The sequence below is a fragment of the Rhagoletis pomonella genome, unplaced genomic scaffold (genome assembly GCF_013731165.1).
Source record: "Rhagoletis pomonella isolate Grant_MI unplaced genomic scaffold, Rhpom_1.0 Rhpom_scaffold_00005, whole genome shotgun sequence".
In the NCBI taxonomy this organism is placed as follows: domain Eukaryota; kingdom Metazoa; phylum Arthropoda; class Insecta; order Diptera; family Tephritidae; genus Rhagoletis; species Rhagoletis pomonella.
The window spans coordinates 67,591,114-67,606,957 of record NW_023458559.1 but is presented as its reverse complement, the minus strand read 5'-3'; the positions used below and the strand labels follow the sequence as shown (position 1 = coordinate 67,606,957).

Genomic DNA, 15,844 nt, shown 5'->3' with positions numbered 1-15,844 from the left:
TAGGCTAACATAGGAAATAAGCTAATTTCGTTTTATTTGACCAAGATTTAGCTACTTGCTTATGGCGGTTGAATAAAACAAGCCTAATAAATCGCTAGTTTATTGCACTCGTTTATGGTTCCTTTTTCTATGCTGGCTACCCTACCACCAGCTGATTGCAGCTGACTATTAATTGCATGATAAAATTGTACCAGGTGAGTAATGGAACAGCTTTCTGGCTTTATTTTCTTAGTTTTCTTGACGTTCGGCTATCTTATAGATTTTTTTCTTCCAATAGAAATGTTAGCTTTTCAAATTCCATAACTATTAAAATTAATTCAAAAAGCCGGCACCAAAGAGCCAAAATCTCAAAATTTATATACGTACTTTTCCAGAACCGAGGCAAAAATGTTCACTATTGGGTTAAGGAACTGCTGCATCATGCATCCCTGCGCCAGCCAGTTGTTAGTTTATTTATTTGTCTCATCACATTCGTAAATAAACTAAACGTCATTCATAACCATAGAAACCGTATTTATATGAATATTTAGCACGATTTTTATAGAACAAACAACTTTAACTAAACTTCGCTAAATATAGTCCCCTCCAAGCAAAATGGATAAGCCTCAGATGATTGAGCACATCCAACAGAATGTCGACTATACCATATACGATGTGAAATGGATACCATGTTCTGCCAAATTTGTAGTACTCGGCTCCAAACCGAATAGCAATGGTATTTTACAAATTTATGAGCTCAATGAATCAAGAGCCGATAAAATCAAGGAGGTCGTTAAGAAGACGGCATTTAAATGTGGAACTTTTGGCGCATCCAGCTTGCGAAACCGGCACATGGCTATAGGTGATTTTGAAGGGCGCATGCAAGTACTGTGAGTATTGCGAGTCTTATATAGAAAAATCATACTCTAACGTATATTTTCAGTGATTTAGAACGTCCTGATTTACCAGTCTACAACGTAGAAGCGCATAAAAGCATTATAAATGCCATCGATGCAGTTGGAGGTAAACAAGTGGATTGTGGCGCACCGGAAATCGTCACCGGAAGTCGTGATGGCGCCGTCAAAGTGTGGGACATACGTCAGGGCTCAGCACCGGTTGTCGACATCAGTCCAGAATCGGTGAAAGGCGATGGCATTAATCGTAGTGAGCGTCGTGACTGCTGGGCAGTTGCTTTTGGCGATAGCTTCAATAATAATGAAAGATGTGTGGCAGCTGGCTACGACAATGGCGACCTAAAGCTATTCGACTTGCGGCAGTTGGCTGTGCGTTGGGAAACGACGCTTAAAAATGGTATATGTGGCATCGAGTTTGATCGTGCCGACATACCAATGAATAAAATGGGTGTGACCACACTGGAGGGTGGTCTACTTGTGTATGATATGCGCACCCAGCATTCAACAAAAGGATTCAGTTGTGTCGAAGAGCGTAATGCTGGACGTAGCGTGGGCTCCAATGGGGTGATTACTGGTCCAAAATCGACAGTATGGGCTATACGTCACTTACCACAGAATCGTGACGTATTTGTTTCTTGTGGTGGAACTGGCTCGATACGTTTATGGCAATATGAGTATCCGGAAAAGCGACGCAAAGCCGATGGGGATAGCATTGAGATGGGAGTTCCTGGCACCCTGCATATGCTGCACGCCTCAACAGTATCCTCGCAACCAGTGCACAGCTTTGACTGGCATCCAGACAAGTTGGGCTTAGCTGTGTGCGGGTCGTTTGATCAGTGTGTGCGTGTTTTGGTAACCACCAAATTGAATTTATTTTAAATATTTGTATTGGTCACTTGCAATAAACTTTATTTTTATTTAAAATAATTTTAGCTACCCTAATTAATATAAAAATATCAACTAACATACATACGCTCTTTAACCTTCAATGTCAGCGAATCAACTTTCTCCCTCAATTCAGCTAAGGCTGCTTCATTTTCGGGCCACTTCTCATTAACTTTCGCTGTTGCGCGTATCACTGCCTGTGCTGCAAGACGAGCAGAATTTAACTGTGAGGTTATCATTACTTCAGTTTCTTCCAGGGTATGCTCATTGGTTGCCTCCAAAGATAGTTCACATGCTTGCTGACATATTTGTATCACTTTGAGCGCATATAGCTGCTTCGTTGCCCACTCCAGCTCTTTTGTGGTATACGCATTGACTGATTTCACCAACTTTTGTGCCCTATTCAGCGGCGTGACAGCAAGCAGTGCCGCTAACTCCCATACTTTCGGCTCAATTCCATGTTTAACACATTGTTGCGCCAACAACGTTATAGCTTTCTTGCGTAAACGTTCCTGAGTCTGCCCCTTGGCGTCAGCTTTACCCTCTAAAATAGCGCCTATAGTAACACAAAGTACTTCCAAGTCAAGGTAGCGATCTTTCAGCTCGCTGAGACGACTGTAGGCATTCATGGCATCCTCCAAATTGCACGTATCAACCGAGACAATCATAAAATTTTCCCAGACCTAGAGAAAAATTAAACTTTTAATACGTCTTTAACGCGTACGCTATTCCCATACCTTCCAGTTGTTGTAATTGCATTTCAATGATTCGCTTAGCACCTTATGTGCCCGCTTTTTATCTCCCAACTTCACCAGTGCCTTTGCCAAGTTATTCCACGACTCAAAACCCAATGGCTCTATATGTGTGTAGGTTATATAGGCATGCACGGCCAGCTCCCACCGCTCTAGTTTTATAGCTGCGTAGCCCAAACGTAGCCATATCTTCTCTTGTAAAGAATTGATCTCTACAGATTTTTCTAAATGCGGTATGGCCTCAGCATATTCAGCCTTACGGAAATAATAAGAACCCCAATGGGCTTGCGCCCTGCCGCTCGTATGTTTCGAGAACTCCCAGGCAGTAGCATAACAATTTGGATCGTCTATAGCATCACCTAGCAAGCAATGCAGCAGTACTGTAGGCTTCTTCGCCAATTCCTGTTGTATAATCTCTGCGGCTTTGTGACGCAAGTCAAGTTTTGTATAACATTGAATAACCTCTGCCCACGCATGTATTTGTAGGTATATGTCTAGTGCAGTTTTTGTCATACCCAGTGAGAGTAATAATTCGCATAGCTGTCTTTGCACTTGCCACTTGGGTTGCAGGAAACCTGCGAATGCGTATGAAAGGCGTTCTGGTAATGTATATATATGACTATCAAGAAGCTTTACAGCGCCTTCGCACTGCTTCCAACTGCGCTCCACAGTGCGTCGTTGATTCGACTCTTGTACACAGTTAAGCAGCAGGGCAGATTGACGAACTTGTAGAGGACCATGCTCCTGGTAAAGTAGCGTTTTTATGTAAGGCTCCAGTTCTTCATCGGCTAGTCGATCTTTTGGCTGCGAGCGTTTAAGTTGCTTGCTGTAATGAACAGTATGTGCATATGTACAAAGTATAACATTAGGTGTGCTATACTTACACTCTTGCCAATACTAGGGCCTGCAAAACGCTTGGCAGTGTCATGACCTCGTTGTCTTTGGGCTCAATAAAGCGTATACGCTCAAGTCGCGTATCATCGTCCAATAACAGTAACTTGGGTAGATTCGTCTTGCTATTAGTGTCCTGCGCCGAAGGCAATTCCGTGTTACAATGCTGCACTTTCAAACAAAGTTGCGGAAGCGGCTTTTGCTGGAATTTTGTGCGTAAGCCAAGTAAACCTGTTTTTTTTTAAGAATTAATGTTGTTTTATATAATAAACGAAGTAAACGGATTAAACACAAATAAATACCTTCTATATTTAAAACTATACCCAAACGCTGACATAATTCCTCAAGTGTTTCATCGCACTTTTGTGAACGATGAAATAGCAAATAACCATTTGCCACCTCCAAGTAGAGCAACGCTTGCAGTTCTTTTTCGGGCGCTTTATCTACATTTTTTAGCAAAAACTCAGCAACGAGTTTGAGCTCCTCATATAAATTGTTAGTAAGCTCGTCAATTACCTGCTGCTGTATGTGAACGATGCGCATATACCACCATTGAAGATACTAAAAGTAAAATAAAAATAAAGCAAAGTTTAAAATAGCTTCAATACATTAATGTTGATTCTCAAAATAATGCATACCAAAGATTCTGGCCACCTTTGGCGTAAAAAATTTAGAATTTCTTTCGCCAGTACTAATAATTCGCCAAGCTTTACATTTGGATTTATCTCTTCGCCATTTTCCATTAAGCGTATAAAGGGATCATACTCTTGTAGTTGCTTTGCTTGCAAAAAGACCGTAAATTCTTCTAATTGCTTAAATGGTCCTGTGAAATTGTTTTGTACAAACACCAAAGTCAACTCTACGACCTGACAGAGTAAGGTATCAGCAGTCTCTAAGCTTGGTTCCGCATTTTTATATTGAAACCAATTATCTAAAATAGCTTGTAAACGCGTTGTTGTCCATTTGCAAGACCATAGCTGATGTAGTGATTCAGTGGGCAAATCTGTCGGTAAAAAAAATATGTACATGCGTATGCACGTATGTGAATGATTTCCCAAAAAAAATTTTAATTTATCTACTTATTGAAGGAACCTACCTTGTTCTACGACAAGCTCGTTGAAATTGCATAAATGATATTTATTGAATGGTTCTTCGCACATTTTCGGAATGTTTTGCGAGTTTTCTCCGTGGACACCAATTTGTACTTTTAACAGTTGCACGTGCGTTTTAGGTCGGTGTTATGCAGAAATTTTGTTTGGCAAACTGCGTGCAATTAGGTTCGTTCGCGTAGCTGTTAATTGTTCATGTTTAACCAAAACTTACAAGTTTTTGCGTTCGCGTACGCAAAAAACTTGCAAAGTAGGGGAAATTGAGAGAGCAAAGTGACATTTCATTTTGAGGGGAAGCTGCTGGTTTCTGCTGGAAAAATGTTTGCCAACAGCAATTTGCCAACAGGAAAACAGCTGATCAAAAACAGCTGGTTGGCATTTACGCAAATCACAAAATTGAATTTGATGGTTTGGAAGTTAAAAATTACAAAATGCGACTAATTAAACTTGTAAGAAGTAAGTAGTTATTTGTTTAATCAATAAACTGTGCCAGGATACCACTTTGTAATAAGTTTTCGTACGTTTTAAATTTTACACTTTTGAATGTAAACAAAAATTATATCAGCTGTTCATCTAACTTGCAAGCATGATACAATAATTTTTAGAAGGTAGTTTCTCTTCTTCTTCTTATCCGCCATGTTAGCTATCTGACAGAAAACGTGTTTCGTATTTTTTGTTGTACCAAATTTTTCAAAAAAAAAATCCACCTTTCGACGTTGGAAAAATAAATAATAATTTTCGAATATTTTTAAATATTTTTCTTCATAAAAAGTTAACTGCTGCTTTCGTGGATATTGCAACACATGGAATAGGTGTAAGGATGCAGCTAAAAGAGCACCGCATACCACAGAGTTTATCGGCCGCCTATTTAAATAATAGGGCTTGCTTGAAATATGTACATGAAGATGTATGGAGGTGCGCACACTACACCAGCTTAATCGCTCCGACCAATAAGTTGTGGTGCAATGGAAAGACTAGCGAGCACATCTAAATCGGCGGCCGATAAAGTCCGTGGTGTGCGATAGATCTAATCCATTATAAATAAGAAATATTGCCGTTATATTTTCATTTTTATGGGGGAAACTTTCCATTATGGCCGTTCGTTAAAGGTGCGGTGGGCGAAGGGGGAGTGGGCGTGGCACCTCCAACCGACCTTTTTGGAGAGGGCATGAGCCGCCATTGACAAAAAGGCAACCCCCGACCACCTAGGCCCCCTATGGTTCCCTACGGACCCCTTAGAAAAATGGCCAAAAACCGCAATTTTTACGTACGTATATTTATATTTAAAATTAAGTGATCAGTTATGAAACGTATAAATCTTTACATGTTCTGTTAAAAAATATCTAAAATAACAAGCGAAAATCCCCAAGTTCTATATCGTAGCAGTGGCCACATTGCGTGCTTGTCACAGACACGGTTTATGTCAAAAATTTTGAAGTGAAACTACCTTCTAAAAATTATTGTATCATGCTTGCAAGTTTCTGCAAATTTTCTGTTCGCGTACTATTTTGGATATTTCTCTCTTGTGAGCGAACAGATGACATTTCGCCGGAATTTGGCAGTTGGTTGGTTTCTGTTGGAGATTTTAAACGAACGCACCTATTGTTGTTGTAGCAAACTCGGAGAGAGCGAGTTTGGCGACTCTCACAGCAAACTAATTTTGTTTGGTCAAACTGCAGCAAATTCGGTGTTGTCATATACAAAAATTTTAAATTTTGCGCGTTATGTACATCTGAAATTCTCATTTCGTGTTGGCAATAGCCATGAAAACCATAATGAATGTGCAACCCTGTGCCAAACTCGACATAACCACCTCCGGGCAAACTAAGCAGCCGCCATTTAATTTGGCAAACAAAAGTTTGTCTGCATAACACCGACCTTAAAACGTTTATTTTACTTTTTGTTGCGATTGTTTTTACACTCTCTGGCTCACTCTCACTTTTCTTGTTCCCGTACTTTTTATTCATACTAATTTTTACTCTCACTTCAGAGAGTAATTTTGCTGTTTAACATTTTTACAGGATTTTACACGAGAAGTATTGGATCAGAGACAAGAATGATAGAATACAAGATTGCGCCGATCAGAGAAGATTTTTGAGTATAACTTTTGTGTGACGTCACACTGGTGCAATTGCGAGAGAGAAATGCCAAAACGCGAGCAAGAATGGAAGAAGAAAAAATGTTGCAAGGAAAACGTAAACAAGTTGCACAAGTGTGACGTCATGCAAACAACGATTCTGTCAAATTCGTTAAGAGGGGAATAGCGGTCCGAGATCGGCGCAACCTTTGTATTCTCTCAATCGTGGATCAGAGATATAAATTTGCATTGGCTGGCGAATTTGTTAAAACAGCTGGAAGTTCTTGTGGAGAAATACAAGTATTTCGGTAACGATACTGGTGAACCAAAGACTGTGTAACAGGTCTAACCCGCACGCTACCGAATATTTTGTAACCGAAAAATTTTATTGCCAAACAAGTAATTTTTAAGCAAAAAAACAAAACCGACTTCAACTCTCATATAAAACTTTAAGATTAATTTCTTGACGATCCAATGATCGGACTTAAACCAAATTAGTATGGGACCACCTATCTCTGATCCAATACCTTTCGCGTAAAATCATGTAAAAATGTCAAACAGCAAAATTACTCTCTGAAGTGAGCGTAAAAAGTGAGTAACAACAAGAAGTACGGGAACAAAAAAAGCATTTTCCCTGTAACAACGTAAACAAGTGATCGCTTGACACTTTTCATGATTTTACCAGAAGAAAAAGTTCGGATAATATCTTGTAACTTCATTCTCTACACAACTCTCCGAAAATCGCTCTCGTTTACAGGATTTTGGAGGAAATTTAGAGTACGGGATCATTTTTCCGTGTAACGGCGCGTTTACATTGCGTATTAGTTGTCAAAACTGTTCCAATGGAAAAGTACGCGTGTATGATACTTCAGAACGCAATTGACAAGTAGGAGATTTGTTCCTTTTTTTCTACAATCGGATTCGATTCTAACTTCGAAACAAAAGTTCCGATCGGATTGTGGAACACCATTTCAATTCCGTATCGGAATTGCAGAACAGGGATGTATGTATGTCGTCGCCTGGGTAAAAGATTGTCGTAAGCGCTATTTTGCCGATTTTTAGTTCTAGATGCAGTTATATACTTTGAAGGTCTTTCGATTGGTGTTATCAGTTTTAAGATATCTCTTTTAGTTTCCCAGATATCGACTACAATTTTTTCGATAATTTAGTAAAAATTTAGTTAGTGATGCCGTCATATTAAGCTAATGAATATCTTAAAAGTTGTGTTCTCTATTTTTGGATATCTCCTATAGCTTCCAAGTGTCGTTGATTTAGTAGAAATTTTGATCGCATTTTGTCGTATTTCATACAAAGTGGCTGCCAAATTGTGGACAAATGACGTTTACGACAAAATTTTACAAAAGAAAATCCTTCATAAACTCAAAACTAATTAACAATAAACATTTAAAATTAAATAATTTAAAAATTTTGTGATTCAGTAACATTTTCAGGAACTTTGGAGAAAATATATCATCGCGTTTTTAAGAAATTGCATTCCAAACTTCAATCGCGATTTCCCACAACCTGCCGAAATTAGCATACGACAATCTTTTACCCAGGCGACGATGTGTACTGAAGTTCTTAACTCTTAAAATATGCAATTTAAATTTTTCCAAAAATATAAAAACGATAAAAACTAGCTGTTATTGGAAATCGTGGGACTTATTCGCCTTGGCTATAAATTTATAACAGCATTAATAATAACGCTAAATTATAACGTGATGAAGAACTGATATTTAAGTATTAGCTACTTTGCTTTTCATTATACTTAGGTACGCAGTATACATACATATCGTGTGAGGTTGCATAAATTATTTTCTAGAGAGTAAAAACATGCATATTTCAAAATGGTTCTCCTTTTTATAAAGCAATCGCATTTCTAGCTTATATTTCAGGACGAATGGATAAGGATTAAGCCAAGTGTTTGTGTGAGCAAATCCAATTTTTGGCAGCCAATGTCAGTTACGTGGTTTTGCATAACTGTATACTAGGCAGATATGCGATTGCTTTATAAAAAAGAGAAGCATTTTGAAATATGAGTGTTTTTACGCTCTAGAAAATAATTTCTATAACTACACATACGCGGTTTTGCAAAATGCCAGTTACGCGGTTTTGCAGAATCACGATAAGCGGTTTTGTACTTTAAACGACGATATATATAAAAACGAAAGATGGTACAATATTAAACTTGTTTTACAAACCAGTTTCAAATCAGAACATAGTTCGTAAAACGAGTTGTGAGCTCTTAAAATTTTATTATACTATTCATTATCAAATTATGATATCATCTTGATGGTATTTTATCTTAATTATAGTCTCCAATTAAATTTTACATTATACTCCGACTGATGTACAGATCGGATCGAAATTTTCCAAAACGCCAAATACAAAGTCTCTTTTATTTCTAAACCGCACTTGAAAAATGTCAAATTTTGAGTTGTATTGAGTGGCTGAAAGAAGTTTATAATAAATACCAGTGGCAGAAATAAAAGAAACGCCTTATTTCAACCAGTTTAATTTATATTTCTTTTCTTTTTTTAATATTTAATTTTTTTTTTTAAGTCTACCTCATTTTATATACAATTAACTGCATTTAAATGCGAATTTTAAAACTTGTACAAAAATTATAGAAATGCAAAAAAATTAAAACTTTTTACTCAGCATTTTTAGAAGGAACGGATTTTTATGCAAGTTTCATGCAGTAACAAAATACCGTTAATTTTTGGGAATTTTTTAAACGATGCTGGGCATTTTCTTCCATATAAAAAATTGTCGAACATATGTTGGCAGAAAATGTGACACCGCCAGCAAAAAAATTATAAAAAATCAACGTTACTTTTAGTCACTTGCAACTTGCACTTTATCCTCCTGTAATTTAATGGATCTAATGGTCACAAAAAAGCTAAGAATGCAATTTTACTGCATATATTAGGCCTATCTTTTTGTGCGTAAAATTGCCTGTATAATTAGCTACATATATAAAAAAATATTAAATATTAGCTAAACAAAAAAATATAGGAAAAACTGGCCAACATAAGGCATTGTATTATTGCCACCATTGCAAATTATAAATCCCGGGATTCTTGGCAAATAATCCCGGGATTTTCGGGACTTAAAAAGTCTGGGATCCCGGAAGTAACATACCTAACTTAAATATGTATATACAGATGTATTTCCAATATGGTGATTAATCAAATCGAAACGCGTTTATCAATTCCATGATGTGGTTGCGATGTCTGCTATCTTCTATGCCTAATAACTGCAAATCTAAATAAGATAAATCCAAAAATTGCTCTAATTCGAATCCTCGTGCAGCAAACAAGTCCATATACTTTTCTAAACCTACACTTGCCAGTAAGTTATAGATACTGAGTGTCTCATCTAAACAACTGCTGGCGAAATTTTTATTGGAAGCGTCAAGATTTATTTCGCTGAATTTGCGTTTTATGATATCCACTTCTGAGGATTGCGATGATTGCCGTTCCAGAGTTTTGTCGGACGGGCCGATCTATGGGAATGTAAGTTATAAGGTTAGCATTCTAATTTAATTAACGATTGTTACATCTGTACGGACAGGTGAAGGCTTAATTACAGCTGGATTATTTGCCATTATAACGATTTGCAGAATTATGTTGAGAAACTACAAAATGTAACTAATGTGATGATCAATAAAAATAGGCGTCCTAAAATATTGCAAATTGTTGGCAAATGAAAACACAAACACAAAAACATAGTTGCCACAGTTCCCGTTTGTATTATTTGCGCGAAGAACTTTTTTAATTATGTGGTAACTTAAACGTTTCTTCCATTTATCTATTTTTGAAAAACGAGTCTTAATATAGTTTAACTTTGTTAGAACGCTCTAATGATTTCCGATTTGTACGCGTTTTAATATTCGCAAAAATTTGCTCGTACTTTTAGGTATGGCAGCATCCAACATGTGTTTTCGAAAGGCTGTCTTTGCCGATGGAACCGCTATACCAAATCCGTTATTGGGCTAAAATCGATTGTGCAATATTATTGTGCCTTTAACTCTTTAAATCATGGCATTGACTGACCGATTAAATACAAGTTGTGAAAATTGCGTTAAAGCGAGCACATATTGCACATATAATGACATATATTTATAAAAATAGCGTCAATATGAAATATTACAAAAACTGGCGTGTTCTAAAACTATTGCACAATTTCCCAATGCGTGTTAGTACTCGCGCTGCTTTTAGTTCAACTATCTAACTTACTCATTCTTGCTCACGCAGAAGTCGTAAGAATGATTTTTTTTTGGCTACCCGCCATACTCGAACTCTTCTATGCTGTGCTGTGCGTAAAAGAAAGAACTATCTACAAGGCTTGACGTATTTTCGATAAATGAAACGACTAAATCTGATCTCTAAAACGAGTTGCCTTCATTTCAAACTAGAGTGAGTGAGCAAACAAGTTTACTTTGTGTAAAGCGTGAAGGAATACTGCGTAGTATTGTAGATAAATTTGGTAGCAGCAAACGATGCGGCTCAACGCCGTGGCCGCCATTTATTGAATTCTCTATGTGAAGTTCAGCAGCGAGCAGACGTGAAAAACTTGTACACATTTTCCAGGTGGGAAAATTGTGGTAAAATAATTAAAAAATTGTGAAAAAATAAGTGCTTAGTGCGCGCTTTACAAAATGACAAATATTATGTAGAAATACGTGGTCGGAACACGTAATTTCGAGGTTGGAAAAACTCAATGTGGAACTCGCTAATAGCGCTTCAAACGTCGTTATTGTAGCGTAATTAAAATGCAAAGGTGAAGTTGACGGTGTGAAAACTGTAATTAAAAGAAAATATCAACAAAAAAAAGAAATAAATTGGCAGAAAGTAGAAAAATTTTGAAATGAAAAATTTGGATTTTCTTGCATATAGAAAAAGCAAGTAGAATAAAGTAACTAACAGGCGACGAAAAAATTTCCGAACGAATAGCCGAAGAAGCGAGTAGTTTTTATTGTGTGGATGTGGAGGGTACTTAGATTTGGCAGAGAAAATCGAACTATAAAATGAAAATGTAGGAGAAAATGCAATATTCATTAGATTGAATTCAAATTCAATGCAATTTAATTCAAATTCAGAAACAAGAATTGAATAGCTTCAGGAAATGTAAACCAATGACCAGTAGAGAAAAATTTCGTGGCATTGCGAAAGCTTTAAGTAAATACCTTTCCGTTCGTTTTGTGTTTTATTGAAAACTTGCAAAACAGCAAAATTAGAAATTACACCATATTCAATCCGCATGAAGCTGAAAATCTAATTGGTATTTTCATTTGTATATATACGCGCATGTCGGGCAATGGATGTACATCCGTGTATATACAATTTTTCGGTGAGTGTACGAGACGGCTGGATGATGTGCTTATATTTCATATATCTATATCGGACGGACGGATACAAGTACAGGGCTCACGTAGAATGATTTAAATGCAGGATTGTCTATACGTAGAAGTACAGGGTGCTATTTTAATGAGGGAAAACTACAAATGACAGAAAGAGAAAAATCATATATTTTGATGTTTGTGTACCACCTCGTATACAGTACAAAATGTATCAAAGGTGAATTGCTGCAAATAGTGTCGCTACTGTATTATAGTCGCGCCAATTATAAATTTCTCCCTTCTATATTCATTCGTATTCGCAAAATTAATTGAAATTTATAAAGGGTACTAGTAGCATTGAGAGTTTATGGTAACAGGGCCGTACTTTGTACTATATGCAGTGTCTTATGTGATTCGTTATAATAAATTTATATGTTTTGTATTATATATGAAAATAGCGAGTCGACAATTTACAAGTGCAGTGAAATGATACAAATAACATTTGATTAAACTAAATATTATGAACTTCTGTAACAGTGCATAATTTCGTACTCTATACATAAATGACTACAATTATACGCATACAAAGCTGTATATTGCGCAGACTATAAATTTGAATTAAAAATAAGATTGGCAGTTTTCATATGCAAATTAAGGTAAGTAAATTTGGAATATGTATATGCATACATGTGTTCTTTAAATATCACACTATTTTTTCTAGCACATAGAAACACGAATTGTAAGATTTAGCAGATTGCACACCTATTTTGATGCTCAACTAGAAATTTTTTTAGTATACTACCATTTTTCGGTCATAAATACAGAAACAAAATTGTGTATTCTTACTGCATACGCAAATCACTAGCCGATGATTTTTGTGTGCTTTTGTACTGCACTCGCAGTTCATTTCATCAAATTTGCGCTGGAACATTTTGCTTAAGCACAAATATTTTTCTCAAATTATGAGTCAAACTTTCGCCCATAGCCAGTTAAATGATTCCTATTAAAGGATTTTCATTTTGTGGTAAATTCGAAAAAATGTATGCGTCCTGCGAAATCCCAGAAATACCGAGTATTTTTATCGCCATATTCAGGCAGCCATTTTTAATTTGTATTCGTTATTTTAGGTTTCTCATATTTTTCTTCGATCTTTCTAGCTTTCTCGCTTTTTTGATGAAAAATTAAAAAATGGCGTCCAGTTTTATTTCTGTCGCACAATTTGCGAGTAGGCTTGTGTCTGAGCTGTTCATATAAGCATTTCTTTTTAACTCGTTTCACGCAAGCTATTTATTTTAGTAAAAACATATAGGCTTTCTCTTATTTGCACATTGTTCTGTTCATGCGCACATCTCGTTTTTTCACACGCTGTATGTACTCTTCTGAAGCTAAAGTATATAATGAAGTTGGCTGAGAGTGCATGTGTCAAAAGTAAAAATTTATGAAAAATTTCAGCAGAGCTCTGCGAGCAAAGCAAGCAAGCTGCCATATTAAGGCTAGAAAATTAAAAGGTTTAAAATTAGCCCAATTAAGCGTGGAAAAATTTGTGAAATTCTTGACAAAAAAGCAGCAGATTACCATTTGTGAAGGAATTTAAAAGTAAGTAAATTTTTTTTTGTTGTCTTTCGATAAACTCGGCGCTTCGTGTAAATAAAATGTGCCAATTTTTTAATCGGCGCTGAAATTATGTATATGTGTGTATATAAAATGAAGTGAAATTCAAAAGGTATTTTTTCATTATTTGATTTTAAATAAGAGCTAATTTTAAATTAAGCATCACAAGCTTTAGTGGCAGCCCATTTTACGATTAGGAGAAAAAACAGTATGCGTATACAATTTGTGCGAATATTGCAGATTTTTCTCCCAAGCCAAGTTTGAGCTTTGGTCCCGGGACTATTTTAAGCGCTCATTTTCCATGCTTATTAGATTTTCCGCATTTTTCAATGAAAATTCAGCAAAGGAATGTTTCTTGAAACTTCCTATCCAAAATCTTTGCTAACAGTTCTATGTTTAGAACAGCTAATGCCTGCTCCACATTATGCTTGCTTCTAGAACTTTGTATAATTTTAAAATGATACGTATAAATGGAATACGCACTATAATGGAAAGTGAGCAAATAAATGAGTTTTATTAAACCCGATGTTACATCATTAAAAGTTTTCATGCCAGAAAAATCAGATTTGAGTTTTTTTCATTTAGGCCGATTTCCTACGACGTAGAAATTCTGTTTTTCGTGTTTTCGCCCCCAACTCGCCATTCGTTATTTTTCATTCGTTGAGTTTACTCGTTACTATGCGCCATATTGAAAAATGCGAAGGCTATATGCTTTGAAAAAATTGATTTGGGGCTTTATGTTAAAACGAATACACAATATGGCTGTATTTTGACTATTGCTGTGCATTCTTTCGTGTGGCCAATTTTTCATTTGTTTTGCTTTCATTCGTTGCATATACGTTTGCCTATTTTGTTGCTCTGCCTTTTGGTTACGTATGTCTTGAAGTTGGCTGTGATTTGCGTTGGGTTGGTGGAACTGGTTGTCTCACCTTTTGCAAATTTCGAACAATTGGTTGGACTTGTTACTCATTAGCTCTCCTCCATTTACCGTATGTCTGTTTACCAATTTTGTTTCACACTAGTTTACTTATTCAAATTGCTGCATTCCATCTTGTTCTTGATGTATAATGAAATCAAAAGTTGGAAAACGGGTTTTGTATGATATGATGGGCTTGATATTTGTCGAAAATCTGAGTAAAGATTGCAAATGTTTATCGAATGTTTGATTTGGTACTGCGGTGAGGGTGTTTTCTAAGTAACTGAAAAAAAGGTTTTAAATTAATTAAGACCCTTCAACGAACAAGTGCAAACAGGTGTGTGTAAATATGAATTTTCATTTGTTTCATTAATAACAAATAATAGATACTGCCATTTTAATAACTCTTAAAAATGTTGGTAATTCTCTAGGGTGGGGTAACAACCCCTAAAAAAGGTGCGGAAAAGTCGGGAGGGGTACCAAACGACGCGTTTCGGCCCCCCCTAATAACAATCCGGAGGGGGGGAGATAATATTATTAACCATTTAAAAGTTATGAACAAAAAACTTTTGTTAAATTTCGTTGTTTTCTATGAGCAATTACCACGTCAAAAATGCACTAAATCACCAGTTTCTACTTTTAAAACACTACTAAAACGTTTCCGGTTATTATTTTATGCAAACCAAATCATTTATTCACTTTTATTTTATATATTTCGTTAATAAAACAGAGTAAACAAACTTTACGCCTGCTAAAATTATTATAACCTCAAATCGCTGGTATTGCCACTTTATTTCACATTTCATTTGCGCTATTATACTCAGTTTACACTATACACTGTACACTTCTTCTTTTTACTTTCATCTAAATAAGATATTGTAACCAAAATATAATAGCAAATTTCGCTATACCATCGCGCGATTTTTAATTAAAAATCTTCATTATTTATCGAAGTATTAATTTTTATAGAAAAAGCGCCGCAGGCGAAAGTTTTCAATAAATAATATATTAAACGAAAGAAGATACCGAAAAGCATTGAACAGTGCACACATCTCATAAGGAAAAGTGAATTATTACGAAATACTAATACAGTGGCAGCACTATAGCTATTTTGGAATCTCGCGTTTCGGCTCGCAAAGATTGTCTACTTCTTTTTAATAACAAAATAATCTGTCTTAGGTTGATAAAACTATGTGTTTCTTTAATAAATAAGTTAAATTATATATTTTAATAGTGTTTAAAAAGTGAGAACAGGTGATTTAGTGAATCTTTGTCGGTGTAATTGCCCATAGAAAACAACGAAATTTAACAAAAGTTTTTTGTTCATAACTTTTAAATGGTTAATAATATTAGTTCCCCCCCCCCC

The 15,844-nt window shown here is 36.0% G+C and overlaps 4 protein-coding genes across 4 annotated transcripts in view; 2 read left to right on the top strand and 2 right to left on the bottom strand.

Moving 5' to 3' along the window:
• The first annotated feature begins 368 nt into the window (after positions 1–368).
• LOC118739428 (WD repeat-containing protein 92) lies at positions 369–1,817 on the top strand. The gene is made up of 2 exons (XM_036470730.1): positions 369–869; positions 923–1,817. The coding sequence occupies exons 1-2, from the start codon at positions 595–597 to the stop codon at positions 1,770–1,772; spliced, it is 1,125 nt and encodes a 374-aa protein (XP_036326623.1). The 5' UTR covers positions 369–594; the 3' UTR covers positions 1,773–1,817.
• On the bottom strand, positions 1,785–4,685 carry LOC118739427 (tetratricopeptide repeat protein 27). The gene is made up of 6 exons (XM_036470729.1): positions 4,518–4,685; positions 4,060–4,424; positions 3,724–3,982; positions 3,415–3,652; positions 2,516–3,356; positions 1,785–2,461 (listed from the first exon to the last, which is right to left on the bottom strand). The coding sequence occupies exons 1-6, from the start codon at positions 4,579–4,581 to the stop codon at positions 1,850–1,852; spliced, it is 2,379 nt and encodes a 792-aa protein (XP_036326622.1). The 5' UTR covers positions 4,582–4,685; the 3' UTR covers positions 1,785–1,849.
• Positions 4,686–9,432: 4,747 nt separating this feature from the next.
• LOC118739949 lies at positions 9,433–10,610 on the bottom strand. Its single transcript, XM_036471448.1, has 2 exons — positions 10,170–10,610; positions 9,433–10,115 (listed from the first exon to the last, which is right to left on the bottom strand). The coding sequence occupies exons 1-2, from the start codon at positions 10,215–10,217 to the stop codon at positions 9,795–9,797; spliced, it is 369 nt and encodes a 122-aa protein (XP_036327341.1). The 5' UTR covers positions 10,218–10,610; the 3' UTR covers positions 9,433–9,794.
• A 527-nt stretch (positions 10,611–11,137) lies between these two features.
• LOC118739426 (serine-rich adhesin for platelets) overlaps positions 11,138–15,844 on the top strand; it is a gene marked incomplete in the record, with an annotated part of 33,076 nt that continues 28,369 nt past the window's right edge. Inside the window, 2 exon segments of the mRNA XM_036470728.1 lie at positions 11,138–11,392; positions 12,410–12,582.

Coding starts and splice junctions, on each gene's coding strand:
- LOC118739428 (XM_036470730.1), top strand. CDS start 595: ATGGATAAGCCTCAGATGATTGAGCACATCCAACAGAATGTCGACTAT. Junction 870..922: donor GAAGGGCGCATGCAAGTACT/GTGAGTATTGCG, acceptor GTATATTTTCAG/TGATTTAGAACGTCCTGATT.
- LOC118739427 (XM_036470729.1), bottom strand. CDS start 4,581: ATGTGCGAAGAACCATTCAATAAATATCATTTATGCAATTTCAACGAG. Junction 4,425..4,517: donor CGAGCTTGTCGTAGAACAAG/GTAGGTTCCTTC, acceptor TTTTACCGACAG/ATTTGCCCACTGAATCACTA. Junction 3,653..3,723: donor TATAGTTTTAAATATAGAAG/GTATTTATTTGT, acceptor AAAAAAAAACAG/GTTTACTTGGCTTACGCACA.
- LOC118739949 (XM_036471448.1), bottom strand. CDS start 10,217: ATGGCAAATAATCCAGCTGTAATTAAGCCTTCACCTGTCCGTACAGAT. Junction 10,116..10,169: donor CTTCACCTGTCCGTACAGAT/GTAACAATCGTT, acceptor ACATTCCCATAG/ATCGGCCCGTCCGACAAAAC.